We start from the raw sequence: 27,655 nt of genomic DNA, 5'->3' as shown, positions 1-27,655 counted from the left end.
ACTGGCATTAAGACAAATAGGGAATTTTGAAGTATGGAGTCTTGGGTAAAGGGAGTTTTACTGTATCTTTAAATTATGGTTCCTGACTTATTAATACTGTGTTTATACTGTTCTCAGTGCTTTACATGGTAGAACAATATACAGGCCCAGCCCTAAAAGACACAAGACAGGATGCATTGTTCTTGCTTTTGGATTTTCCAAACTAGAATGATTTAATTATATTCATTATTATTTGGCCTCCTGTGAACCTCCTGGAAAAAATGAGATTTTTAGCTGGCATTTCAGTAATGGCTTTGTGAAGCAGGATTGGGAGTTGGTTGCACACACAAGGGGCAGGCTGGAGAAAGGCACAGAGACAGTTCCATAGCTAAGTAAATTCCCCATCACGCTCTCACATTCATTCTTTATTTTATGCAAACTTCCCATGCAGAATGCCTTAGGTTATCACTGTGACAAAGGTCTGCTCTCTTCACTGGTCAGCTGGATTGTGGCAGGAAATGTGACCCCTTCTTTCATCGAGGGCAATGCGAATTCCACGCAGGTAGGCAATTACGTAACTCGAAAGTGCTCTTTTTTTCCCATGACACCTGTTTGAGTGTCGTCTTCTACTCTTGTCATTCCTTTTTTTTTTTCCTTATTGCAAAAGGTCTCTTGGGATGAAATAAAATTCTAATCTAGTCTGAGAGAGCTCTGCAGGCTTATCAGTCTGGAGATGTCACAGGCCTTTGCACTGACATTTTTTGGCGTAAAGGATTTGGCAATTTAAATCCTAAATCTGTACCCAAGAACTCATTTAACATGACTGTCAGTACATACATAATGTGTACCCTCCCCAGATAATCCCTTGTAGGCTTCAGTGTGAGAGACTGGGCTGCCATGTCTGACAAATGTTCTAAATTCTGGTCACCCTCCTCTCTGCTTACAACATGTAACAAGCCCCTAAGCAGAGACCTGTTGTGTGGGAGCGGAGTTCCGATGATAAAATATGTGGGTTGGTTATTTCATCTGGAGTTCTCTGAATGGATAATGGTAACTACGGATCTTACCCCTTTGTCAGCTAAGATCCTTCTGGTTCTAATAGGTCAGCAGTGAAATAGAAAGTTTGGTTGCATATACATGGGGACTAGGGTATCTGTTCATAAAACTTCCTGGCTCCCGGTGGTGATGCTTTCAAAACTTCATAATAAGGATCTATAAAAAAATATTTAGAAAACAGGATTTCCTCTGTAATCAAGATTTTGTATACACTGTATCTTACAGGTTTGGTTTTCATGGATGGTTCTGAATATGGAGTCCATATTTGAAGAAGATTCCCAACTTCGCAGAGTTGTGGAGGGTGAATTGGTCATCAACGCTTTAACTCCTGATCAGGCTCTGAAGGTAAGAGAACAGTTACCCCTTCATACATGGAAAATTAAGTCTTCTCTTGAGCCATTCCTGGCAATTTTGCTTGCACAGACACCGATGTATCTCTATAAGACCTTATTTGCTTGGTTTACAGGGAAATAAAAAAAGCTCTAAAGGATTTTCCATCCTCTTTTTTTAGTTTAACATTTTAAAACCAGCTTGCCAAAGGCCTGATTTTTTAATACATTATTATTTTTAATGTATTTTTATAGTAACTCTTCTATCTGCATATGAAATACTTACAGAGCATATTTACTATGGCATCTGAACACCTCTCAATCTTCAGTGTATTTATTTCACAAGAGTGCTGTGAGGATAGGGCAATGCTATTATCTTCCTGGTACAAATGGGGCAACTGAGGCATTAAAGCAACTAAATGATTTGCCCAAGCTCACACAGGGAGTCTGGTGAATCAGGGAATTGAACTCATGCTTCTGGAGTTCCAGGCTAGTGCCCTAACCACTGGACCCTCCTTCCTTCAACTATTGCAGTGTAAATGTAATTGTGTTTACTGAAGGAGCCTTAAACCATTGGTCATAAATATTGAACTAGTTAAAGAAAAAGCTTATTGCTAATATGAAATCAATACAGGTGGTCTTATGTTTGTAGAGTTCAGGGCTTGGTGGACGCACCTGTATCATTCTGCTTGGCCTTCATCTCATCTGTCTTTGGAAAAGCTGATACAATTTCTTTTTAGTGAACAAATTAGCTTTCCATTCAGTACTGCTGCACTGCACTAGTTGTCCTTTCATTTGCAAAACACTACTGAAAGTGCTCAGCACTTGTTACATTCATTAGTACCCTGTTGGTTTCTTGGGCCTCACAAAATATATATGGTCTGCTGCTGTCTACGGGATGGCAGGGGGATGTATGCCCCCATACAGAAATGTCATACTTGTTCTGTGGAGAAGGTCAACTTACAATTTGAATTAAATTCTATTCCCCTTATGTGGCCTTTGGTCCGCAGCAGTCCTTCCGCTGGTGCCAGCGGTATGTTTGCATGAAGATCGAAATTATAATATGACCCTCTAATAGCAAACCAAGTGGACCAGATTGGGCCTATAGCTGAGAGTTGGGCACCTTGGCCTTAACATTACGGCAGAAGCGTGACTGTTTCATGGGTTACTGCTATCTAATAGCTGTAGGTTATTCACAGTTCCCAAACCATCCTTGCTCTGCTAATCAAAATTAAAGATGTAGGAATAAATTAGAACCTAGTCTGTTGTAGGGAACTGCAATGGAAATGGGCCTCCTAGAACACTTGTTGAAAAGACTTCTCCACTTCTTTTGCAGAAAGCCCAGGCCCAGCTGAAGCTGCCTATTGTACCTTCTCTCCAGAGACTAATGATCTACCGTTGGGCTCATCAGGCCCTTGTTACCCCTGCAGATCACCCCCTTCTGCCCCTCATCTGGCAAAAATTTTTCCTCCTTTACCTTCACCGACCAGGGCCACAGTATGGGTGAGTTTGTTGTTCGTTAAAGGTTCTAAAATAATTAGTGGCAGGCGTTTGTGTTTCCAGTATAAATGAGATTACTAAGTGCCTTGTACAACCCCTTTTCCCTGGTGCCAAAAGCTCAGGTGAGAGCAGTATTTAGTGTCAGCCGTCTCCGTGAAGCAAAAACCAGTTTATGATGCAGAGATGTTGATTTGACATTAACAACAAGACTTTTGTTTTGAAGGTTACCTGTAGATGGCTGTATTGGAAGAAGATTTTTCCAGAGTCCAGCTCAGGTTAACCTATTAAGTGCAATGAAGCAGCGCTTGACAGAGGTGGCAGACTTCCACCATGCAGCTAGTAAAGCGCTTAGAGTAGAGAGTGCTGCAGATGGCAGTGAAGGCTTGTCACAAAAGGGAAACTGCTCACCAGATTACCTGACTTCACCAGAACTGCATAAAGAACTTGTCAGGTAAAGAAAGCCAGTCCTGTTTCAGTCATGGTTGACACAGCTAATTTCGCTATAGCATTTACTGAGATCCTACTGTTATTTAGTATGTACCATACACATTCTTCTTCGAGTGATTGCTCATGTCCATTCAACTTAGGTGTGTGTGCTCGCCACATGCACCAGTGCCGGAAGTTTTTCCCTCAGCAGTTTCCATAGGGGACTGGCTCTGGCGCCCCCTGGAGTGGCATGCATATGCCACGGCTATAGGGTGCCGCCGGCCCCCTCCACCCTCAGTTCCTTTTTGCCACCAGTGATGGTGCATGGAACTGGTACTGCTTCGGCTAGAGCTGTTGCTTTTCATTCATTCGAACTCATTTGCCTCTTGCACATTTTATTGTATATATTTCCCTCTAGTTTAGTTCAACCGATTTGTTATGGTAGAGACTTAGTAGGTCCTTAAAGGGACTTTGCCTCGGGAGGGGGCATGCCCCTGTCCTCAGGCTTTAAACCCCATAATCGCTGTAAAAGGCCAAGCCCATTAGCGATCCACATAATACAGTAACTCTCACTTAAAGTCGTCCCAGTTAACGTTGTTTTGTTGTTACCTTGCTGATCAATTAGGGATCATGCTCATTTAAAGTTGCGCAGTGCTCCTATATAATGTTGTTTGGCAGCCACCCGCTTTGTCCACTGCTTGCAGGAAGAGCAGCCCATTGGAGCTAGCTGGTGGGGGCTTGGAACCAGGGTGGACTGGCAGCCCCCCTATCAGCTCCCTGGTCCCCTAAGTTCCCTGTGCGGCAGCCGCCCAGGAGGCTATCAATTGCCAGCAGTTCAGCTGTCCCTCCCACCCACCGCCATCTGCTGTTCACGCCCTCTGCCTTGGAGCTGCTCCCGGGAGCCTCCTGCTTGCTGTGCCGGGGGGAAAGAAGGGTGCTAATGTCAGGGTGTCCCTCTCCCCCTTGCTCCTGCCCACCGCTTACCCTGGTCTGCACAGAGCAGTGGGGAGGGCACCACAGGTTCTCAGGATGGAGGGAGCTTGCTGGCAGCAGCTGCTGTTTCAACTTGCTGATCTACTTAAAAGGGCAGTGTACTTAGAGTGGGGTCAGCGTACTTAAAGGGGCAATGCACATCTCTCTCACACCCAGGCTGTATGTCTCTCTCTCAGATATGCTGTCTCCCCTCCTTCCATTCATGCTGCCTTGTAGAGTGTGAGGCTACATTAACAACATGTTAACCCTTGCGGGCTCAGCTGAGTGCTAGTTCATCATTTAGCAGTGAGGCATTCCCTGGGAAATATCCCACCCTCAGACTCCGCCACCTCAACCAAGCTTCACGATCATCATTGCTGTGTACAGTATTAAATTGTTTGTTTAAAACTTATAGTGTGTGTGTGTGTGTGTGTCTATATATATATAAAAAAATATAGCCTTTTTTGTCTGGCAAAAATTTTTTCCCTGGAACCTAACCCCCCTATTTACATTAATTCTTATGGGAAATTGGATTCGCTTAACATCACTTTGCTTAAAGTAGCATTTTTCAGGAACATAACTACAAGTTAAGCGAGGAGTTACTGTAGTTTACGGTGCTTGGGCGAAGGTCACGTTAGTGATAAGTGCAAAATCTGCACGTCCTTTAAGCCCAGGATGAAGAGGAGTGTGACATTTGTTTGAAGGCGCTCTTGATGGAGTCTGCCTTTACGCCAGTGTCAGAGCAGCGCTCCGATTCGGCGCCGAGCACCATGACCTTGGTGCGCTGCACCCCGCCGGTACCGTCTACGAGCCGGCACCAGTCTCCTTCCGTGACTCCAGCCAAGAAGCCCAGGAAGATGGGGCGAAGGAGGTCTCCAGCTTCCCACAAGGGAAAGGACAAGTCTAGTGGTGGAGGTCCTCATCAGCTCCAGGTGCTGTCCATGCCAGAGGCCCTGCAAGCAGCACATGAAATTATGTCCCTCCCGGTGCTTCCCACTACGGCCCCTGCAGGGTCCTGGTCCTGGGGTAAACCTGCGTTGACACCATCATAGTCTCCACCTTTCCAGCAGTGCTCCCCATGGCAGGACACATCCCGCCAATGGTCGCCCTCGTGCAGCCGACACGCTTCTGACCGTGATAGGCAGAAGCTTCATAGCCCCATCCAGTCTCTGGAGCTTGGACAAGGGCAGAGAGGCTCGAGGTGCGGCTCACCGGTAACTGGGCACAGACCTCTGGAGTTGATGCCTGAAATCTCCGCGGCACCGGTACTGCTCCAGGGACAGGTCGAGGGACCGACGATACCGTTATCCGGACTGTCGCCAATCCCCCAGGTGACGTCACCGCGTGTGGTTTCATCTTCATGATGCCAGGCCCCCTCTGGTTCCCGGTCCCACTCCACATCACAGTACCGCTCGTTAAGTGTGAGGCGTAGATCACCAGCTCGGGGCCATTGCAGATCTGTCCAGCGCTGCCGGTCGCCAAGAGCCCGATCCAGATGCTCATCGAGGTCAGCCAGATCCAACTCGGGGAGGAGCGACTGGAACCAGTCAGGACAGAGCCACTCAACAGCCCCGTCCTGCTGATGCACGGCCTCCCTTTTGATGGGCACGCCCTGTTCGCAGAACAGACAGACATTAAACTCCAAGATTCCTGCACGACCATAAAAACACTGGGCCTTTACATCCCCGGCCCTGCCCACAAGTGGTTTAAGTCGCAGCAGTCTTGGAGCCAGAGGAGCCACCCTCGCTAGGAGCCTCACCACAGAAGACATGGTGGCTACAAGAGGCGCCCTGGCCACCAACCTCCATCTACATCCCAGGCGGGCTCGACCCACAGTAAGCAGATGGGCAAGCTCCCATTTTGAGGGTATGCCTGAGCATGACCTACCGGACTGTTCCCCGGATCCTTCCTCCCCTCTGTTTGCCAACCGCCTTTCTTCCTTCCTCCCTGCGTGGGTGTCTATAACATCGGACCAGTGGGTCCTTAATACAGTGGCGCAGGGTTACACCCTTCAGTTACTTTCTACCCTGCTTCCCCCCCCATTCCCGTCCCTCTTCAGGGACCCCTCTAATCCTTGAAAATTAACTCTCCAAAGCTCTTTCCTCCTGCTATCCAATACTTCAATCTAGGCTGACAGACCATGTTCCACACTGGAGTGTAACAGGCCCATTGAGCTGGGCTCTAATGTAACCCGCCAGTCGGTGTATATCCCCCTTTGTGTTAAATGCGTAAAGGATATTAGTTGGTTACATCCCCCAGTTACTGAGCCTGGTTCTTTAGCTCAGGTTGAAAAGACTCATTCTTTTTAGCTCCAGAGGTTCCCATTTCAATCGTTAGTATTGATCAGAATGGTGATCATCACGAGCTGCTGTGAATACACAGAGTGTGTGTGTGTGTGTGTGTTCGTTCATGTGCCATTAAGGAAGAAAACACACTCTTGTAGACGTCTAACTTTTTTTCTTCCCCTCTCTCCTCTCATTTTTCTCTTATAGGCTTTTTAATGTGTTTGTTCTGTGGCTGGAGGAAGAGAGCTTTCAGAAAGGAGATGCATACATTCCGTCGTTACCAAAGCAATATGATGTGTACAGACTTGCTAAGATCATGCAAAATCAGCAGGTGAAACAGAGACTTCAGTATCACTGACAGAGCAGGACTGGGTTGATTTGTGATCCAAAATTCAGTTCACTGGTTAAGAGACACTTAATAACTTCTTAAATTGTGGTGCACCCTGTGCCCTTCTAGTCTGCAGCACCATCCATTCTGCAAGCTGAGGCTCTCCAGCATGAGTGGGCTTTTTCTTAGACTCCTTTGTGCTGACCCAAACAGCCTCCCTCTGTATGTGGGCCAGAGCTCAGGCCCAGAGTTCTCGCATGCTACAACAAGAACATAGCTCTTATTCTGCACCTACTTACGCTTTTTCAAATGGCCCTGAGGACAGTCCAGAACTGGATTTTAGACAGCAAATAAAACACTTGAGCCTCAGACCTGCTTTCACTGAAATATTATGTATTATTTCCTGATCAAGCAAAAATGAGCCAGAGGGATGCTTACGTTATTCTGTATTCTGTGCATGTGAAACCTTGCATGCCCCTATTAGTTGAGGGCTCTTTGATCAGTTATTCCTTGTGGCTGTAGTTGTGTTTTTTTCCCCCACTCATTTTGGGTATGGATAAAGTCTGGGAAATACAGGCCTTTTTTACCTGATTTCAATAACTTATGCCCTTGATACTTAAGGAACTGCAGCTTCCTCTCCGTTTTCTACAAGCAGTTGTTTGTTTGAGTTGTGCTTGCCCTACTGTCTTGGGGTTCAGTTTTAACTGGGCTTGGAACGGAGCCCTTAAATGAGTTCCCTGAGCTTAATAGAAGTTCCTCCCAGAGATCATCTGTTAGATTCCTTCCATGATGGTCATAAGTGCCTAGATGGGTTTATCTCTAGCTGCTGCTTTTCTTCAACTTTTTTCTTTTGGGGGCTCAGTTTTTCTGGGAAAAGTTTTTCTTTAAAATATTGGCCTGGTTTCTGCTCAATGATTGTACAGTCTCCCTGGTACTGTACGTGGAGATGGGTGCACTGTATATTGTACGACGTCAGCTGTGCAAAGTGCCCTATAATAATCTGACTTTTTCTCATGCCATAGGATTTGTGGATGGAATATGTCAATATTGAACGCATACAGCATGAATTTCAGGAAGCTGTAAATCTTTGGCTCCAAGTCAAACTTGAATCCCATGCAACCACTAGCACTTTATCAGTGCAGACAGATTTCACTAACCCTTTGTCAGGTAAGCCACAAACACGGCATTGTTCAAGCTATTGCAGAAGCAACGAGTGTACGTTTAGGACTGTTGTGAAAAAAAGCTCATTTTAGCAGTAGGCTGCTTTGGGAACACGGTGGTGTTTATCATAACCAGTGGGTTAATGCAGTTCATGTATTCTTTATTGAAGTACTTTTGGCTTGCAATAGGATGACGTTTTTGTAATGCAGTTAATGGCCAAGATTTTCAGAAATTAGGGGACTACTAAATCCTCATTTAGGCACCTAAATAAGTAGCCTGTGTGACGGGTTGGATCACAGAACCCCCTTGGGGTTGCTACCCGATGTGCCAAGACTACTTCTATCCCTGCCAGCTCAGGACCCCAGCACCCTGTCTTGCTGAGCCAGACACTCCCGTCTGCTCCAACAAAGACCCAGGGTCTGAATTACTTGCCCCAAAGCTGTAGGTTTACCTGAAAGTAGCTAACAGAAGTGTTCCTGTCTTTAACACTCAGATGCCCAACTCCCAACGGGGTCTAAACCCAAATAAATCCATTTTACCCTGTATAAAGCTTATGCAGGGTAAACTCATAAATTGTTCGCCCTCTATAACACTGATAGAGAGAGATGCACGGCTGTTTGCTCCCCCAGGTATTAATACATACTCTGAGTTAATTAATAATTAAAACGTGATTTTATTAAATACAGAAAGTAGGATTTAAGTGGTTCCAAGTAGTAACAGACAAAACAAAGTAAGTCATCAAGCAAAATAAAAAAAATGCTCAAATCTATGTCTAATCAAACTGAATACAGATAATCTCACCCTTAGAGATGCTTCAGTAAGTTTTTTCTTCAGACTGGGCACAATTCTTACCCCGGTACAGCTCTTGTTCCAGCTCAGGTGGTAGGTAGGGAACTCTTCATGATGGCTCCTCTCCTCCCTTTGTTCTGTTCCACCCCTTTATATCTCCTTTGCATAAGGCGGGAATCCTTTGCCCTTCTCTGGGTTCCCACCCGCTCCTTCTCAATGGAAAGACACCAGGTTAAAGATGGATTCCTGTTCAGGTGACATGATTACATGTCACTGCACGACTTCATTGCCCACTTGCCAGCACACACATATACAGGAAAACTTACAGGTAAAACACACCCATCTGCAGACAATTGTCCTAGTTAATGGGAGTCATCAAGATTCCAAACCACCATAATGGGCCACACTTTACATAATTAGAATAGGCCCTCAGCATTATATTTCATATTTCTAGTTTCAGATACAAGAGTGGTACATTTATACAAATAGGATGATCACACTCAGTAGGTTATAAGCCTTGTAATGATACCTTACAAGAGACCTTTTTCATGAAGCATATTCCAGTTACATTGTATTCACTCATTAGCATATTTTAATAAAATTATATAGACTGCAACGTCACACCTGATTATTCAAAAGTCCTGAGCCACCCAGCAGCTCCCATTGACTTCAGTTGGAAGTTACATGGATGTTGAGCACTTTTAGACCACTTATTTAAATGCCTAATTTTGGTTTTGGGGCCTGACTTTTGAAAATCTTGGCTCCATGTGGCTTTGCAGAAGTATATCTAAAGGCAAGAATGATCTAAGATATATCTTAAGGTGAGTATTAATTCCAAGATTATGACCTTACATGTTCACAAACAATTTGAATGTGATTTCATCTAGTGTGCATCACTTTTATCGGGTAATTTGAGGAGACACTGTCAGTTTTGCAGTGTGCATTTTATCTCTTTATCATTTTGCAAAATCAATGAATTTCTGTGTTTCCCTAAGTATAAGTGCTCAAAATATTATAGGTGAGGTTGCTAGCACTGCCTAATATTAAGGTTGCCCAAAATGTGCCATTATAAGACTCCATTTGTGTATAATTTTGCCAGACTTTGGCCATTTGGGTTTAGCATTTGATATCTGCCTCTGGCTGAATTGTTTTGGGAAAATTTCAGCCAAAATGTTTTCAGGTGTTTCTGAAAACAAGGCTATTAAAAATAAATTGTGTTGACCATGTTAAAAAATTCTGGTGATTTTTCCTTAGACAAGCTGAAGTACCCCCATGCTTTGGAGCAGGGATTTGAAATTTGGGAGCTGGTGGCCTTTGAATCAGGGACGTGCCTTTTGCTGTCCCCATGAAAATCCTCCGAAATTTGGCCAAATTATAAACGTTTGAAAAATTGCAGTTTGCACATGCTCCGTAGAGTCTTGCTAGAGCTTTGCAGCTAAATTCCCTGAAGTTTCTGTCCACGCTGATCATGCTCCAGCCTGGGTCTGAAGGGATGAAGTTGGACTTCCCCTGCAGTTGTAGCTCTAGGCGGCTGTGGGCTGGGGCAGGGCACCACATCGCATCTGAGAGCAGGGAGCCTCCCTCCCCTGTGCTTTCACTGCTTCCCCTGTTGGAGCCAAGCAGCCTGAAGGAGGAAGCTCCCTGATTGGACTGCAGAGGGGACAAGAGCAGACCGGTACAGAAGACGGGAATGTATTGTGTCAAGGTGGGAAGACACTGAAACTGGAGGTGGAGGGCGAGAGGGAAGGGAAACTGGGAGTTGGGGTATGGGCAAGGCTGATGCTTGAAGATAGATTTTTTTAAACAACCTAGAAACTACACACACAAAACTATGGTAAAAGAAAATATTAAGGTTGCAAAATCAAGCACTTAAACGTTAGGAGATATCAGAATTAAGGCTGTCTGTACAACCTTAACTTGGTCCACTTGTGCATATGCATTATGATACAGTCCTAATTACATGATCATACGCTGTTTATTCCCCACAGGACCCCTGCCTCATTCAGTGCACATGATGGACCTGCTCTGGGAATGAATCAGGGTTGTGTAGTGAAGGCAGCTGTTGTCTGTAGGACCCCCCCTATCTTTTTTGTTGCAGAAGTTGGAAGGTGCATAGTGAATGAAGCAGGGGATTGTAGGAAGAGATGGAATGATTTTCACAGTTCCAGAGTTGACTGCACCTCTTCCTCCTCCGTGGTCTGTTCAAGGGCACTCCCTTTAGGTCTCAGGCCTCTAGCCATCACTTCTCTATTGGTGGCGACTTGCAGTCGTCTCCCTCCAGACCTGGGATCTAGGTTTGCAATCCCCTTGCAATTCCCTGGGCTTATCTCAGCAGGTCTGACCTTAATCCAGTGCCTGCCACCCTGTTGTCTCCTAGGGGCTATGACTGTGTTACCAGGGGCTGGCCAGCTTTCACAAACCACAGTATGTATAGAACAAAAGCATTATAGAGACAACATGTCACAAAACAATAAACGGTCTACAGACATGCTAGGCTTACCAAGTATCAACCCATCATCTGCATGGAGAGCCTGTTAAGTGCCCTACATTCTTCAGCAGGGTTTTGCCCTCTTGGTTACAGTCTCATGTCCATTTGAGTATCAAAAGAAGGTACCTGAGTCAATTCAGGCTGCCCCTTATACCAAAAGTTCTTTCTGCTGGGCCTCTTGAAGCAGTTTATGGAGTTCCCCCAGGGGTGAGACTTCTCTGGAGCAGTTGTTTACCTTCTGTAATTGTTACCCCCTTTTCCCCCCACTGATCTTTAGTTCCTGGAGAAAGCTCTGTACCTTCCTCCATGGAGCTGGAATACGCTCTAGCTCATGCAGATACATATCACGTTTATAGATACGATAGTCTGAGTATCCCATTTGCCTATGGTGTCTGGCACATAGAATTATAGGACTGGAAGGGACCTCAAGAGACTATCTAGTCCAGTTCCCTGCATTTGAGGCCGGACTAAGTATTATCTTCTAGACCATCCCTGACAGGTGTTTGTCTAACCTGCTCTTAAAAATCTCCAATGACAGAGATTCCACAACCTCCCTAGGCAATTTATTAACCATCCTGATAGGAAGTTTTTCCTAATGTCCAACCGAAACCGCATTTTCTGCAATTTAAGCCCATTGCTTCTTGTCCTTTCCTCAGAGATTAAGGAGAACAATATTTCTCCCTCCTCCTTGCCACAACCTTGTATGTACTTGAAAAATGTTATCATGTCCCCTCTCAGCCTTCTCTCCTCCAGACTAAACAAACCCAGTTTTTTCAGTTTTCCCTCCTAGGTCATGTTTTCTAGACCTTTAATCATTTTTGTTTCTCTTTTCTGGACTTTCTCCAATTTGTCCACATCTTTCCTGAAATGTGTCACCCAGAACTGGACACGATACTCTAGGTGAGGCCTAATCAGCATGGAGTAGAGCAGAAGAATTACTTCTCATGTCTTGCTTACAACACTCCTCCTAATACATCTCAGAATGATTTTTTTATTTGTTTTTTGCAACAGTGCTACACTGGTGACTCATATTTAGCTTGTGCTCCACCATGACCCCCAGATCCCTTTCTCCAGTACTCCTTCCTATGCAGTCATTTCCCATTTTGTGTGTGTGCAGCTGATTGTTCCTTCCTAAATGGAGTACTTTGCATTTGTCATTATTGAATTTCATCTTATTTACTTCAGACCATTTCTCCAGTTTGTCCAGATCATTTTGAATTTTAATCCTGTCCTCCAAAGCACTTGCAACCCCTCTCAGCTTAGTATCGTCTGCAGACTTTATAAGTGTCCTCTCTATGCCGTTATCTAAATCATTGATGAAGATATTGAACAGAACCAAATGGAGAAATGATCCCTGCAGGACCCCACTCAGTAGGCTCTTCCAGCTTGCTGTGAACCACCAGTTATGCACCCACTTTATAGGAGCTCCATCTAGGTTGTATTTCCCTAGTTTGTTTATGAGAAGTCATGTGAGACAGGATCAAAAGCCTTACTAAAGTCAAGATATACCACATCTACCGCTTCCTCCCATCCACAAGGCTTGTTACCCAATCAAAGAAAGCTATTAGGTTGGTTTGACATGATTTGTTCTTGAAAATCCATTCTGACTGTTATTTATCACCTTATTATCTTCTAGGTGTTCGCAGTTTGCTTAATTATTTGCTTCATTAACTTCAGTACCCAGAAAGATAAGTTGACTGGTCTGTAATTCCCCAGTGTTCTGTAAATCTATGGTTCTACGTGCCAGACACGATAGTATACTAGTCTTTGAAGTGTCCCTACTCCAAAGTAGGTGTTGCATCTATCACAATGGGCTCATGGTAAAAGTGGCTGAATACCTTCCCTGGTATAGCTGGATTCTATCCCTGCCTCTGCCAAGAGCTCCTGTGTGATGCTACTCAGGTCACTTAAATCAGACTTCTTGCAGGTAGCCAATAATGGTGTGTCTTTGTTTTCTGGGGGCTTACTTGAGACGTTGGGCTCTGATTTGCACAAGTGTGAGCAATCTGAGCTGAACCTGAAGCCAAAGGGAGTTGTGCTCTGAAAGTGTCAAGTGCTATATATTACTAAGTACTCTGAAAAATCAGAGCACGGGTATCTCAAATTGGGCATCCAAAATTAGTGGACACTTGATCTTAATCTCCCGACCTCAGTTCCCTATTGGTAAAATGGGGATAAAAAATACCCCCTCATCTCAGTGTTGTGATAATAAAGACATTAATGTTTGTCAAGCGCTCCTATACTGTAGTGATGAGCACCATAGAAAAGCCCTTAAGGAAACTAATCTGTTTTCAGAGCAGGGTTTGAATAGTGTGCAGTAAAGAAGGACTGAAGCCCCACACTGAACAACGAGGGAGAAAACAATATTTAATTGAGCATCATCCATTTTGTGCAATGAATGAGGCAGAGGTTTTGGGGAGAAAATAGTATGTGATCATATAATTAAAGACTATATCATAATTCATGCACACAAGGAGGCTGAGTTATTAGTTAAGAAAAAGAAGTGAGCGTTAGAGAGGTTAAAGCAACTAAAATACATTAACAGGTGAGTCCAAGTTTGTAAGTCAAAAATGATAGGAGAGATGTAGTAATCTGCTAGTTTTGTAAAAGTCTTTTCAGGGTCACCCAGGGTAAATCTCTGTCACCTTGTTCAGTATTCCATCCTGCTAGAATCCAGAACAGTTCAGAGATTCATGATCATTCCCCTGGATCTGTTCTTATAGCTGTTTTCCCCAGAAAACAATCTGGCCAGTGTCTCCATCACAGCTTGGGCTTTTCCTTGTTGACTAAATGCAGACTGGGTCTGTGGATTTCCCATTGCTGAACACAATGACCCATACTTTGAAGTTAACATGCTTCTTCATGTACAGTTCCAAGGCTCCAGTCCTGTTTGATGGGTAATCCAGTTAGAGATATACACAATGCATTTAGTTACAGCAGTCCAAACAATCTTTCATTAGTTTTCATGAAATTTACACATCAACCATCTCCTCATCTTGGCATTAATACATAATTTGATCTAGGGTTAACTAAGTACAAGGATATACATAATGTAAGACAATAGCAACCAACAGGTAAATTTGGTGTAAATGTAATTACCAGGGTATATGCCATGTAAATGTAATGTGATAACTTTCCCCTTAGTTCTATTCTAACAAGTGAATTGTCCTATGCCTGCTAGCCCACTTAACATTTCTTTACTATTCACACACAAGTGAATTGGCCTACAACTTTGATTTGAGCTGGTCTGTCAGCATCACAACCAGTAGTAATCAAATTATTTGTATAGTCAGATTATATCCTACATGTTTTTCTTTGAGTGACAAGAATTGCCCCTCCTTTCCTTTCTAGCCAAGGAGAGAATACTGAGTAATTTGAAGAAGTATGATGCACCCAAACCCCCTCTTCCCCTTCAACCAGTGAAACCTCCTGTGCCTGTTGTTTCTTCTGCCAGTCTAGTAAGTCAGAAGGAAGCAACACAGCTTGTGCGCATGGACCTTAAAAACTTGCAGCAACATGCCAAGTAAGATTTAGCTATGTTTTTTCTGCTCTGCTGGTATGTTCAGATGACTTCTGAAGCAGCCTTCTTGTCTGTATCGTTAGCATGATTAGAAATAACGGAATTTGATTCACTATTACTGACCTATTTTGTGTTTTTCCTGTAGATTGCATCATTTAATTGATGATTTAACAAATTTAGGACCAGAACTAACCACTAGGATTTATTCTGTTCCCTGGAAAAGAGTGGAACATTCACCTCATTCTAATTAAGACGTAACTTAGTCCTACTCTAGATTGTTATAGTCAGTAATTAGTTAACTAATCCTTTTACACAAGTCATCCTACTGTGGCCATTTCTTGCAATAGAGCCGGCAAGAGGAAAATCTGGCCTCAAGTGATGGTAACTTCATACATTGTTTTTATACAGAATATTCTGTCACCATTCTCATAGCAAAATGCAGCTGAAGAACTTAGTTTTAAAAAAACTGATAAATGGATAGTTTAAAAAAGTTACCCTTTTTAGCCATTAAGAAACAATCTTGACTTGATCACATTCATAAGGTGCAAGCAGAATAAATAAATATACTTATTGCATTAATAGAGTGAGTTTCACAAAGCTGAAAACAATTGAGCCAAATCAGCTGAGAGGAATAATTTAATCAGAAAAATGTGAATGGTAATTGGGAAATCATTTAAGAACACTTTACTAGACAACCAAAAAGCCACAATCTTACAACTGAGGAAGGAGGCCATCTTGTCCCAGGCTCTTTTTTTAGGTGCTATTTTTGAGTAATTTCTGATCCTCCTGGTGAAGTTACTTCCTCGTTGTTATGAATTGCTGCTTGTGAAATGTACTTCTGTTTTTATTCATTCTGTTTTTCATTTAGTAAACTTCTGTACTGCCTGAAGTTTGGATTATTTACTATCTAGAACTATAGTTAACAACCTGTTTCCTTGTAAAACCCGTAATCCTGCAGTCATGGTAATTCTTGCTATTAAAGTTTCCAATGCCCAGCTCTGTGTTAAAGGTTTTGCTAATGTCTTGTCTATATTTCGCAGAACTGCGGCTCGCCGGGAGACCCAGCAGGTTGCTCTTGACAGTGAAATATTGGACACCATACCCAAACTCTATATCAACAGGGAAGAACAGATTACCCGTGAGCTGAAGTGTCCGGGTACTTCAAATAAAAGCTGTCAGGGAGCAGCTCTTGTGACAGTCCAGGTTAGAAATCTAATTTCACATCCTCTAGCTCAGCGGTCCCCAATCCTTTGAGGGTTGCGCCCCCCAGAGCCAGTGGGGCTGCAGCTTGGGGCAGAGGGACGAAGACAGGGGCAAAGGGGCTGAGGCAGGGGGGGGAGGGGACTAGGGCCGAGGGCAGAGCTAGGGCCAAGGCTGGGGGCGGAGCTGGGTCCGAGGCTTGGGGGTGGAGCCTCAGCTGGTCTGCACCTGCAGTGAGGTGCGGCTCTGCTTCCGGCCTTGCCCCCAGCCTTGGCCCTGGGCTGGGAACGGAGCCGCGGCCAGCAGCAAGGCTGGGAGCTGATGTGGGCCATCAGTGGAGCCGTGCCAAGGCTGGGGATGGGGCCAGGCGTGGAGCTGGGGATGTGGCTGGGGACGGGACCAGTGCAGAGCTGGAGGCGGGGAGGTCCCCGCCACACCTCTCTGGGTGTTCCTCCGCACCCCCATAGTGGGGCGCTCCCCACACTTTGGGGACCTCGCTCTAGCTCCATGCTTTTGGATCATTGAATTTGTATACTGAAACCACCAAGTTGAGAGTTCTTGTACTTGGGGTAGTGCAGGACGTGCATTGTTGTACAGCTGTTACATTTCACTCTAGAGGTGGTTGCGTTTCCTCAACTAAAGAAATGGTCCCTATGTAAAGTTTATATTTAATCTTATTAAATTATTTTGGTGAAAGACACTCGGCAAATATGTTTGTTGATGGGAATAACGGAACCAAAATGGGATGTTTATAGAAGACCTCACTGGTTGTGTAGACTGAGTTTTAGTCTATCTACTTGTTTAGATCAGTGGTTCTCAAACTTTCGTACTGGTGACCCCTTTCACACAGCAAGCCTCTGAGTACCACCCCCCATATAAATTAAAAACACTTTTTAAATATTTAACACTATTCTAAATGCTGGAGGTGAAGCGGAGTTTGGGGTGGAGGCTGACAGCTCGTGACCTCCCCCATGTAATAACCTTGTGACCCCCCCCGAGGGTTCCCGACCCCAGTTTGAGAACCCCTGGTTTAAGTTTTATTCATTTGGTTATATGTATTTAAAAATACTAAATAGAGGAGCATAAATTTTGTTACTACGTGATCATTAACTATGAAAACGATCAAGATGTGTGTGCTTACGCAGTACATTCCACAGGATCGAGACATGCTCTATGCCCAAAATCAGGAAATCCTCTCTCTTCAGGACCTTGCTGCTAGGTTCCAGTTTCTTTTCATGTTTGTTGTGAGGGGAGGGAGAATTTTAGAAAAACTTGTCTCGTAAAGGTTCTCAAATTGTAGTTAACTGGCTCTATCTCCCTTAGTTTGAAGGGAAGCATAAAAATGAATCAGTAAGCCAGCAGCTTCACGCTCTGCGTAAAGAAGTAAAACTGCTACAAGCAGAAGCCACAAAGCCGCCTTTTCTGAGCATTGTGGAAGCAGCTGTGCATGTGGAAAACTTGATAACGTGAGTAACGCAATTACTGCTGTATACGGTAGTGTTTTACAATGAGAATTTGACTTTCTGTACAGCCAAGAGAAAAGGCAAAATCTATTTTCATGCTTTTGTAATGCCCACTGGTATGGGCAGGATTTGAACCCTCAAACTTACTGATTCATAACACAGACCTCTGCCACATGAACAAAAGGCGTAACTCTGTCTTTTGACAACAGTGGTAGGCTCTTCTTATCCAGCTTTATCTCATAGTGTTTTGCATGTTACACTTTCATTTATTATACTCTGCACTAGTATAACCATTGCTTTCGAACTCATTTGCAAAAGCAAATGACAACACTTCCTTTGTGCAATGACATGATATACTAAATATCAGGCCACAGCAAAATTTTACAGCATTTAGATCCGCCATAAACTAAAAATAGGTGTTTATAATGTCAGTGTTTATGGACTTTCCCCAATGCACTCAATAGTGCTTTGATAGTCAGTGCTACGATTCAGAGTTTGCCACGGTGTAACTGATTGGAACTCAGTAAACAATTCTGTTGATGGTGCACAAAAATAGATTCCTAGATTCCCAGGCCAGAAGGGACCATAGTATTCATCTTGTCTGACCTCCTCTATAACACACGCCATAGAACTTTCCCAAAATAATTCCTAGAGCAGATCCTTTAGAAAAAGATCCAGTCTTGATTTAAAAATGGCCAGTGATAGAGAATCCACCATGACCATGGCTAAATTTGTTTCAGGGGTTAATCACTCTCGCTGTTTAAAAATTGACACCTTATTTCTAGTCTGAACTTGTCTAGCTTCAACTTCCAGCTTTTGGCTTGTATTATAGAACTGGAAGGGACCTCGAGAGGTCCTCTAGTCCAGTCCCCTGCACTCATGGCAGGGCTAATTATCTAGGCCATCCCTGATAGGGGTTTGTCTAACCCACTCTTAAAAATCTCCGATTCCACAACCTCCCTATGCAATTTATTCCAGTGCTTAACCACCCTGACAGTGACGGCCTTTTTCCTAATGTCCATCCTAAACCTCACTTGCTGCAATTTAAGCCCATTGCTTCTTGTTCTATCCTCAGAGGTTAAGAAAAACAATTTTTCTTCCTCCTCCTTGTAGCAACCTTTTACATACTTGAAAACTGTTATCGTGTCCCCTCTCGGTCTTCTCTTTTCCAGACTAAACAAACCCAATTTTTTTCAATCTTCCCTCCTAGGTCATGTTTTCTAGACCTTTAATCATTTTTGTTGCTCTTCTCTGGACTCTCTCCAATTTGTCCACATCCTTCCTGAAATGTGATGCCCAGAACTGGACATAATACTCCAGTTGAGGCCTAATCAGCATGGAGTGGGGTGGAAGAATTACCTCTCATGTCTTGTTCACAACACTTCTGCTAATACGTCTCAGAATGATGTTCGCTTTTTTTGCAACAGCGTTACACTGTTGACTCATATTTAGCTTGTGTCCACTATGACCCCCAGAACCCTTTCCACAGTACTCCTTCCTAGGCAGTCATTTCCCATTTTATATATATGCAGTATACACATTTTGTATTCTACTTTTCTCTGCTAGATTGAAGAGCCTATTATCAAATGTATTCCCCATATAAGTACTTGTACACTGTGATGAAATCACCCCTTACGCTTCTCTTTGTTAAGCTAAATAGATTGAGCTCCTTGCATCTATCACGTTAAGGCATATTTTCTAATCCTTTGATCATTCTTGTGCCTCTTCTCTGACCCTTTTCAATTTACCAACATCCTTCTTGAATTGTGGACACCAGAACTGGATGCAGTATTCCAGCAGTAGCCACACCAGTGTCCAATATAGAGGTACAGTAATATCACCTCTCTATACTTTATGCTGGTTCTTCATGGCTAATGAGTAAAATGCAGTAAAATCTTTTGAAAATAAAGTGACTGTATCTGACTGATTACAAAGGTCAAGCTCTAAGGTGCTACTTTTACATACGGGAGCCATTTTTCAAGGCAGAACCACTTTTAAAAAATCCTACCAAACCAAAAAGTCATTTTACCAGCCCTGGTAATATGGTTTTTGTTATGGGTGATAATTTGTATACAGGCTAGTAGTTTTATATGCATTCTTTTGCAGAGCGTTAATAAATATCTACAAGAGGCAGCCTACGTCTAGAATTCAGAAAGTTGGAATTAGCTTGTTCTTTGCAGTAATAGATTTTGTGTGCGATGAAACTCAACGCCATCCACCCACAAGACAGTTCTTTACCTCCTGCATCGAGATCCTCGGCCAAGTAAGTTTATTTTGTATATGCTCTAATTCTGCATGCTTCACAATTTTTTAATCCCATTTGCCTACTAATATCTGAGGTCTAAAATAAATCCACAGATGTCTGGGAATTCATAGCTAAGTATGCCACTCATTCTCCTGCCACCACATTGCATAATACCTCAGTAGTGTCACACACAAGCAGCATGAAGATTGTTGTTCTGAGATGCCTGCTACAGATACTGCAGGCTCAATGGGAGAAGAAATTGATTGAGTTTAATAGTTAAAAAGTCTGGATCTTCAGTTTGCCCTTTGAATCCTAGGTAGCTGCACTGCTTACAAGGGCATTTTAGCATTTTGGTTCATTGCTTGACTATTTTGTTGCTTCCATGGACTTGTCCAGTCATCCGTGCCTTTGTCACCTGCAGATTAAACTATTGCAGTATGCTTGATGTAGAACAGGGATCTCAAACTCAAATGACCACGAGGGCCACATGAAGACTAGTACATTGGCCTGAGGGCCGAATCATTGACACCCCCACCCCTTCCCCACCCCCACTCCACCCCTTTCCCACCCCCATTCCAACCTCTTCCCCAAAGTCCCCACCCCAACTCTGCCCCCTCCCTACCCCTATTCCAATCCTTCCTCAAATCCCTGCCTCTTCGCCTCTTCTCTGCCTCCTCCCTTGAGTGCGCAGCTCCCCGCTCGTCCCCCCGCCCTCCTGGAAAGCGCTAAGCGCTGCCAAACAGCTGTTTGGCGGCGGAAAGTGCCTGGAGGTAGGCAGAGGGGCGGGGACATGGCGCGCTACGGGGGAGGGAAGCTTGGCAGCTGCAGGAAATAGCTCGGGGGGGCGCGGGGAGCTTTCTGGCCACAGCAAATAACTCCGCGGGCCACATGTTTGAGACCCCTGATGTAGAACACCAGTCACAAGATACTGCTGATGCAAAACATATTTCCTACTGCTTGGTAGTGTTAACTGTAGGGAGCCTATTATGCCAGTGGTCCAGAGAAGCCATTAGCAATTATGGTGTTTATGTTGATTTATTAAACCTCGTATAGTTTCGGTTCTAGGTACCACTTTCCCTATGCGCCACTGCCACATTTGAGATCAGCTGAAGAGTTCCTGTTTACTGTCCCTACGTTTCAAATGTATAGTGACAGGAGGAAGGGCTCTTGAATTAGGAATTAATTTCCTGTCATTGGCCCATTTGAGCCAGAATTTCTGACTTCTAGAACTGTGGTCTAACACTTTCTTGGACACTTGGGCTTTTGCTAAAGGCAGTGGTGGAACATATTTATTTTACAAATGGATTTTGGAGGAGGGTGTTTGTTACGCTTGTTTATTTGTATTACTGGGAGCCCAGATCATGGACCAGGAAAAACACAGATCTAAAAAGTCAGTCCCAGCCCCAAAGAGCTCAGTTCAGTTTGTATTGCGTTTTAAGAGTACTTTTTATGTGCTCCCAGAGACAGACCTGATGGGATGTATTTAAAAAGATACGCACTGGATTATCTGTTTTTGAGAGAATCCTAATCCAACTGAATTCTCCACCCTCAGAAAAGCCTGCTGTAAAGAATGAAACTACATTCTCCAGGAATTATTTAATGAAACTGACTCTCTTTTTAAGGTATTTATCAGCGGGACCAAATCTGAATGCAAATTAGTCCTCCAAACCATCCTACGGAATCGAAGACTCTGTAATCTGCTCTCTCCCTACTTCACTCCAGTTGCCTCACCTGATGAATTTGTCAATTTGTATGAAAAAGTTGTGGCGTTTCTGAGTGATGACAACAGTGATGTTGTTTTCACGTTGCTGACGAAGGTAACATGCTCTGAATGCTCATAATATAGTGTTATATGGGTTGCATCTCAGGACTGTTTTCCAAAAGAATATGAATTCACACTAACAGAGAAAAATACATTCCTGATTTTTTTTTTTTTTTAAGTAGCAGTGATGAATTACTCGTTAGGAGTATATTGCTAGTATAGCCCCGCTCTTATTGTGGCTAAGTTGAAGCAGGGCTGGAGGTGAATATATAATACTATATAATAGACTATAAAGATATCATTTCCCATCGTGGGCGGCAGCAGTACACGCTTTCCAGTGCTTTCCTTTCAGCAAGTTTTACTTCAGAGCTGGAGTCAAAGGAAGGTTTGGGGTGCTTGGCTCATTTTGTCCTTGATGCCTCTGAAGAGCCAACCACAAAGGAGCCAGTCAATCCCATTGTTACAGCGGTGTTGGAGACACAGACACATGTCCACTGGGAACCTGACTGAATGCCCCAACACACTTCACGGAGGCAGCCAAGCAACCATTGGGTAATGATTACGTTCAGTCACTATTGACCTAGGTTGGATTTGAACAGATAACCGAGAGGTTAGACAGACGCTGTCCCCATTTTCAAACTTACGAGCCATGCAGCAATTCCTTCTCCCTGGCCTATCTTGAAACAAAAATGTCCTTTTTCTGTCCCAGCAAGTCCTTTTATTCTTAAAATTTAGCTCTTCAGTTAACTCTGTTTTAACATAGAGCTTTCTTGAACAAACACTGCCTCTCTTCTGTTTTAGTTTGACCTCCCACAATGGCTAAACCTCACTAAGCCGCCTCTCTCTCACCGTACCCGGCTTCTGGAGTCCATTCACTTGGCACTCAGCGCCTGTGGACTTGAGCCTGAAGAAGACATTTTGATGCCATTTAATATTTTCTGCAAGCACTGGACAGATCTCCTTCAGTACCAGTTCCCTGACCATTACAGTGACTTTCTAAGACTGCTCATGCAAAGTGAGTATCTGAGGCAACCAGGGCAAGCCTCAGATTAATTTTAAAATAACTAGTACATTGAACTGTACTAGACTGCTTCAGTATTTAAACTCCTAAGAGTTGGACTGGGGTATGGAGAGGGATTGCAATACAATTAAACCACTAGAAATACAGTATGATTTCAAAGTTGTCACAGTTTAGTAAGTACAGATTTGTATGTATATTTTCTGCTAATTGTATGTTATCTGTACTAAAAAGCCACATTTTCCTTCATATCAAGATCCACAGATCTGGAGTGATAGATTTGCAGCCTGCATTGCTGCAGGGAGGCAGAGCAGAGCTTTCTCTCACTGGCAGAGCTGGAGCGTCTCAATGAGCCATTTTGCCATCAGTTATGTTACAACATATTTTTGAGACACCTTTGACTAGCCTTGGTGGTTAAAACACTGGAATTCTGGAACCCTGGGTTTGATTCTCAGCTCTGCTACACGTGCCCAGTGTGACTGGGGGAATTCCTTAATCTCGCTATTCCTCAGTTCCCCCATCTGTAAAATGGGGTGACAATTCTCCTTTTCTTTCACCCGTTGTCTTGTTTGTTAGGTTGTAAACTCTGGGAGGCATTATCTGTCTCATGCTATGTCTGCATAGTGCTCCTACTGCAGTGGGGCCTTGATCTTAGTTGAGGCCCTGTAAGCTGTAATACAAATAACACTAAATCTGAACATTAAAATATCCACATCTGGGGGTTAGTTTAAGATTCAAGCCACCATCTCTCACATAGTTTTGTCATCGGCTATACATGTCGATCTAATGGCAGGCTCCTATGGCTAATATTAGGAAAGAGGAATTAAAGTTATCATTATGATTTCAATGTATTTTTCCTAAATAAAAAACACAACCCCCCTTCTTTTTGTCTTAAGGTTCTTCAGAGCAGCTCCTTAGCCCTGACTGTTGGAAGGCATTGCTTAGAACTTTGGGTTGCTGTACCTCAGAAACTGAACGAAGGAGCAAGGGTGACTCCACTAAAAGTCCAGTACTGCGAAACGCAGCAAAAATCCTTCTGTCTGCAGAACAGGTGGGAAGCTTTCTAGCTGATCTCTGAAGTTTACTGTAATTCTCAGCTGAAATCAGTATCCACTATTGGACAGCAACAGAGCTCTGTAACACTTTTCTCCCCCTGAATTTGTATCCTCCTTGGTTGATTCAGAGCTGTCCACTCTCTGCAGGTTACAGAGACGATAGAATGGCTTTGCAAGTCTTTCTGCAAGCTACGGTTAGCTTCACTGGATTTCAGGAGCTTTGGCCTGTTTTCAAAGTGGAGTCCCTACATGACTGAAGTGAAGACATTGCTGGAGTACCTCGTGAAACGGCTTATTGGTTCTGAGGTGGTCAGTATAGCACAAGAACCAGTTGGCAGCAGCAGAATTCTAGCAGGTAATGTGCATAAAAGCAAATTATTTAAAGAGCGAAGTTGAATATCCACAATCTAGTGGGTTAAGATCTTCTATAGAAGACATTTGCGTTTGTAAATACAGTAGAGGGCCCAGCCTTATAAAGATCTCAGCTGTTGCCTATGAGCTGTGAGTGAAGTCATTTAGCTTAACTCCTACGGAGTTTAGGATCTCCCCAGAGCCGAGGCTCCATATGAGCCCAGTTATCAGGAGCTGCAGTCTTTGAACCCAGGGAACATAATCAGCCCGCACTTATCCAGAATTCAGGAAATTCAGGTTGATCTTTATTTGGCATTTAAAAAAAAAACAGGACAGGATATTGTGGGGACACGTTGTCTTTAGTACTTCACATTGCAGGAATGCTGTACAACTTCTCCCCTCTATGGTGATGGGAGAAATCTAGATTTACTGCTGAGAGTTGTGTGTCCTGGTGCCAGATTCTCTTCAGATGCATATGTGCTGCTTCCACTGTTTTCAGAGCAAGAAGTGTGGCATTGTGATTTGAACACAGGAGTGGGAACTAAACTCCTCAGTGCTGACACAGTCCCTTTTTGCTTTTAGCAAGTCCCTTCACTCACCGGTGATTCATTTTATAAAAATCGTGTTAATATTTATCTGATAGGGGTTGTGAGAATTAGTGAGGTAATGTTTGTGATGCTATTGGGAAATATAAAGTACTTATTAATTTATTTCCAATCTTCATTTGCCCATGATTTAGTCTGGTTTGTGCCTCTTTTGAAGGAGGAGGTTAAGATCTTTTATCCAAAAGATGTAATTTGATTGCTACAGTTATACTTGAGTAACAAAGCTGTGTGTGTGTGTTTTTTTTTTTTTTTAGTGGTACGGTCCTTGCATTCAACCATCATTGAGCTCTTTAAACCATGGATTCTGGTTTTAAATAAAGATTATGTCAGGTAAACACTAATGCAATTTAATTTTTCATAATTACATGAACTGTTGCTATTGAACAAAAGGGTATTTTTTTTAAAGTAATGGTTTCATTGTAATCCTCTGTTTAACCAGCACACCAGTTTATAATTTAAAGTCATGTCATTGATCAATTGTGGAACTAATCTATGAACTCATTTGAACACTGTTTTTTATCTTCCTTTTTTTAAGGAATTGCACTTCACTAAGAAAATTACTTGGTCAGAGTCCTCTCACTCATTCCAGTCAGTGTTGTGTTTGACTTGAGTTTCAGATAAAACCTGAAAAGGCACCTAGCTTTTCAGAAGTGTCTTTAAAAAAAACAACACACAGTAAATGAATTACCTTAATCCGCTGTCCTACACTTGCTTCACTCAGTCTTGGGCCAATGGAAAAGTAGTATTGCTCGGCTGAGGGGCCAGTGTCTGTACTGAGAGCTAATAACTTGCTACTGTCAGGACAAAAAATATCTTGCCATAGCAGGACAGTCCTTTCTGGACTTTGTACACTTGACTCAACACTGGTGTGGAACCATAGATGATAAAAAGAAAAATATGGATGCTGGCAATTAGTACTGGACACAGATTAAAAAAGGGGCTTCCAGATTCCTGCCTTCAGCTTCCATAATACCGATGTCTTCCATGTTACTTTTCAGCATGTCAGCCCTAGCATTATACCTGCTGTGGGATGTGTGTTTTCAAATACATTTCAGAGTTGTCACTTGGGGAAACAGTTCTCATGTTAGCAAATTAGGTGCGGTTTCCTTTTAAACCCCCTGTCTTCTTTAGCTGTGAATGTATCTCCCGCATATAATTGAAAAGTTGACTATTGCTGGCGTATTCTGTAGCTTGGCACTTGTGAAAGAGATCTGGGAATGTTGGCTCAGGTCACTAGATAATACTATGGACCTCAAGGGTTGCTTTACTACAGTCCCATAATGTGTACCTGTTCCAAGCAAGGAACAGGTGAATGTAAATGGTTGAGTCTGAGTGGAGTGCACACACCTGTAATATTCCCATCCAGGGACAAGGTAGGGTGGCTTGTGCAGATATTTATGAATTACATAAATGTTTATTACCCATATTGGATTGATAAATGCAGTGACACAACTTCATTGTTTGTGTTTTGAAGTAAACAGCAGTGCTACCCCTGGTTGGAGAGTGACACTCCTCTAGCCTCAAGTATGGTACAGTTGTTCACAGATTGCATATTGGTTTTACACCAAAGCTTTAAAGGTAGGTGAAGTCCAGATTTATGCTCTTGTTGTTTCTATCCAGTTGCACTTTCTGCCCTAGCAGCTTAAACAGTGTTTTGGGTGGATGTCTTTGGTGGGTATGAATTTCTAGCCAAGCTTATGTCTGTCATTCTGTTATAAGCACTGGCCTCTAACTCATTCATGAAATGAAAAGGGTTTTGGTGGCACGGACAGAGAGGAAGGGTAAATTTTTAGAAAGATTAGAGAGGGCAAAGCAAAAAGTTCTGGCAAAGGGCCTGGAGAGGAGGAGAGGGAGATTTAAAACCAACCACAAATATTTCTGGTTCCAATGGCAGATGCAATTTGAAGAACTTCCTGTCTTGTTCCTGAATCTCTAGGAGATATTCTCAAACAGATATTTGTGCATTCTTGAACCCCCCAGTAGAGGGCACTCAAGGTGTTGCAGTGCCCAAATCAGTTTTCTGAAATGTTCATTACTCATCTGAGAATTGGGAGGGTTCAGCATTAGTACAGTGGTTCATGGTCACGTGTCATAAAGGTGGTAAAGCAGGAGGATTAACGGGGTAGTGATCCAGGTGTTGTCATTAGTTGAGGGCTGGGAGTGAGAAGGGCTTTGGGCAGGGTTTGAGCAATTAATCTTTCATGTTCTAGGATTCCTGGCAAGCCATTGGGGTGAGAGAGTTCTTGGGTGTGGGCCATGGCCACTGGGCACATGCATATGAGTGCTGCTGGGCCTCAACTCTAACACCACGGTATTTTACAAGGATATCCCCATTACACAGCCACAGAATAGATGACAGCAGCTCTAGACAAAATAGCGGTTTTGTTTGTTTCAAAACTTCATGTGTAACTACTGCTGATGGAGGGTTCCTGACTGACCATCCTGAATATTCACCTCCTCCATTTATCAACAGTGCACATGTACTGCTACTGCCCAGACTGTAACCTTCCTGTCATTAACCTGCTAATGTGTCTCAACCCCTAATCTGGAGGGACAACCTAATCTCCAGGCTCATCCATTCTTAGACATGGCTGTTGAGATTGCAAACAGTGTTGCTATTTGTCATGGTGGTTTTTATATACATGTAAATGCTTGTCCACCAGCAATGGAACTGTCACCAGTAATTCATATTACATGGGCCACTAAACAGCCACCACACGGTAATAACTTGGGGTGGCTGAGCTGAATTCAGACTGGTGACAGTAGAAAAGAAAGAAATATGTTGTGATGCCTTTGACGGTTTCCAAATTCTTTAACAGTTTTGAAAGGATGCACAGAACCAGTTCACTACTTACAGAACGAAGTGGATTATAAACTGGGATCCTAGTTTTCCATGATAAAAATCCCAAAGTTTTCTGATAAGAAAAACATAACAATCTGTGTTTTTCTGCGATTAAAATGAAATGCTGAACTTCAGTTTCCATAGCCACAATATATATAGTTCCCTAGCCACAATATATATAGGTCTCAGTTGAACATGATGTTTTATTGATATAGTTACAGTTGTAAAACGTTGGAATGATCCACTCACGGTGCATTGTTTCTTTACTGTTGATGGCCCTG

At 43.3% G+C, this 27,655-nt stretch overlaps 1 protein-coding gene across 1 annotated transcript in view; it reads left to right on the top strand.

Moving 5' to 3' along the window:
* EPG5 (ectopic P-granules autophagy protein 5 homolog) overlaps positions 1–27,655 on the top strand; it is an 87,564-nt gene that overhangs the window by 38,755 nt on the left and 21,154 nt on the right. Inside the window, exons 20-35 of the mRNA XM_045021658.1 lie at positions 431–541; positions 1,261–1,380; positions 2,701–2,867; positions 3,088–3,315; positions 6,755–6,878; positions 7,898–8,042; positions 14,665–14,836; positions 15,874–16,036; positions 17,357–17,499; positions 19,603–19,759; positions 21,364–21,558; positions 22,305–22,518; positions 23,418–23,572; positions 23,724–23,931; positions 24,787–24,862; positions 26,007–26,110. Of these exons, the coding sequence (XP_044877593.1) occupies positions 431–541; positions 1,261–1,380; positions 2,701–2,867; positions 3,088–3,315; positions 6,755–6,878; positions 7,898–8,042; positions 14,665–14,836; positions 15,874–16,036; positions 17,357–17,499; positions 19,603–19,759; positions 21,364–21,558; positions 22,305–22,518; positions 23,418–23,572; positions 23,724–23,931; positions 24,787–24,862; positions 26,007–26,110 (2,482 nt within the window). The remainder of the gene's footprint in view (positions 1–430; positions 542–1,260; positions 1,381–2,700; positions 2,868–3,087; positions 3,316–6,754; positions 6,879–7,897; positions 8,043–14,664; positions 14,837–15,873; positions 16,037–17,356; positions 17,500–19,602; positions 19,760–21,363; positions 21,559–22,304; positions 22,519–23,417; positions 23,573–23,723; positions 23,932–24,786; positions 24,863–26,006; positions 26,111–27,655) is intronic.

Source organism: Mauremys mutica, chromosome 6 (assembly GCF_020497125.1).
Source record: "Mauremys mutica isolate MM-2020 ecotype Southern chromosome 6, ASM2049712v1, whole genome shotgun sequence".
Lineage (NCBI taxonomy): Eukaryota > Metazoa > Chordata > Testudines > Geoemydidae > Mauremys > Mauremys mutica.
The sequence above is the reverse complement of the archived record's forward strand: the minus strand, read 5'-3'. Positions and strand labels throughout refer to the sequence as shown.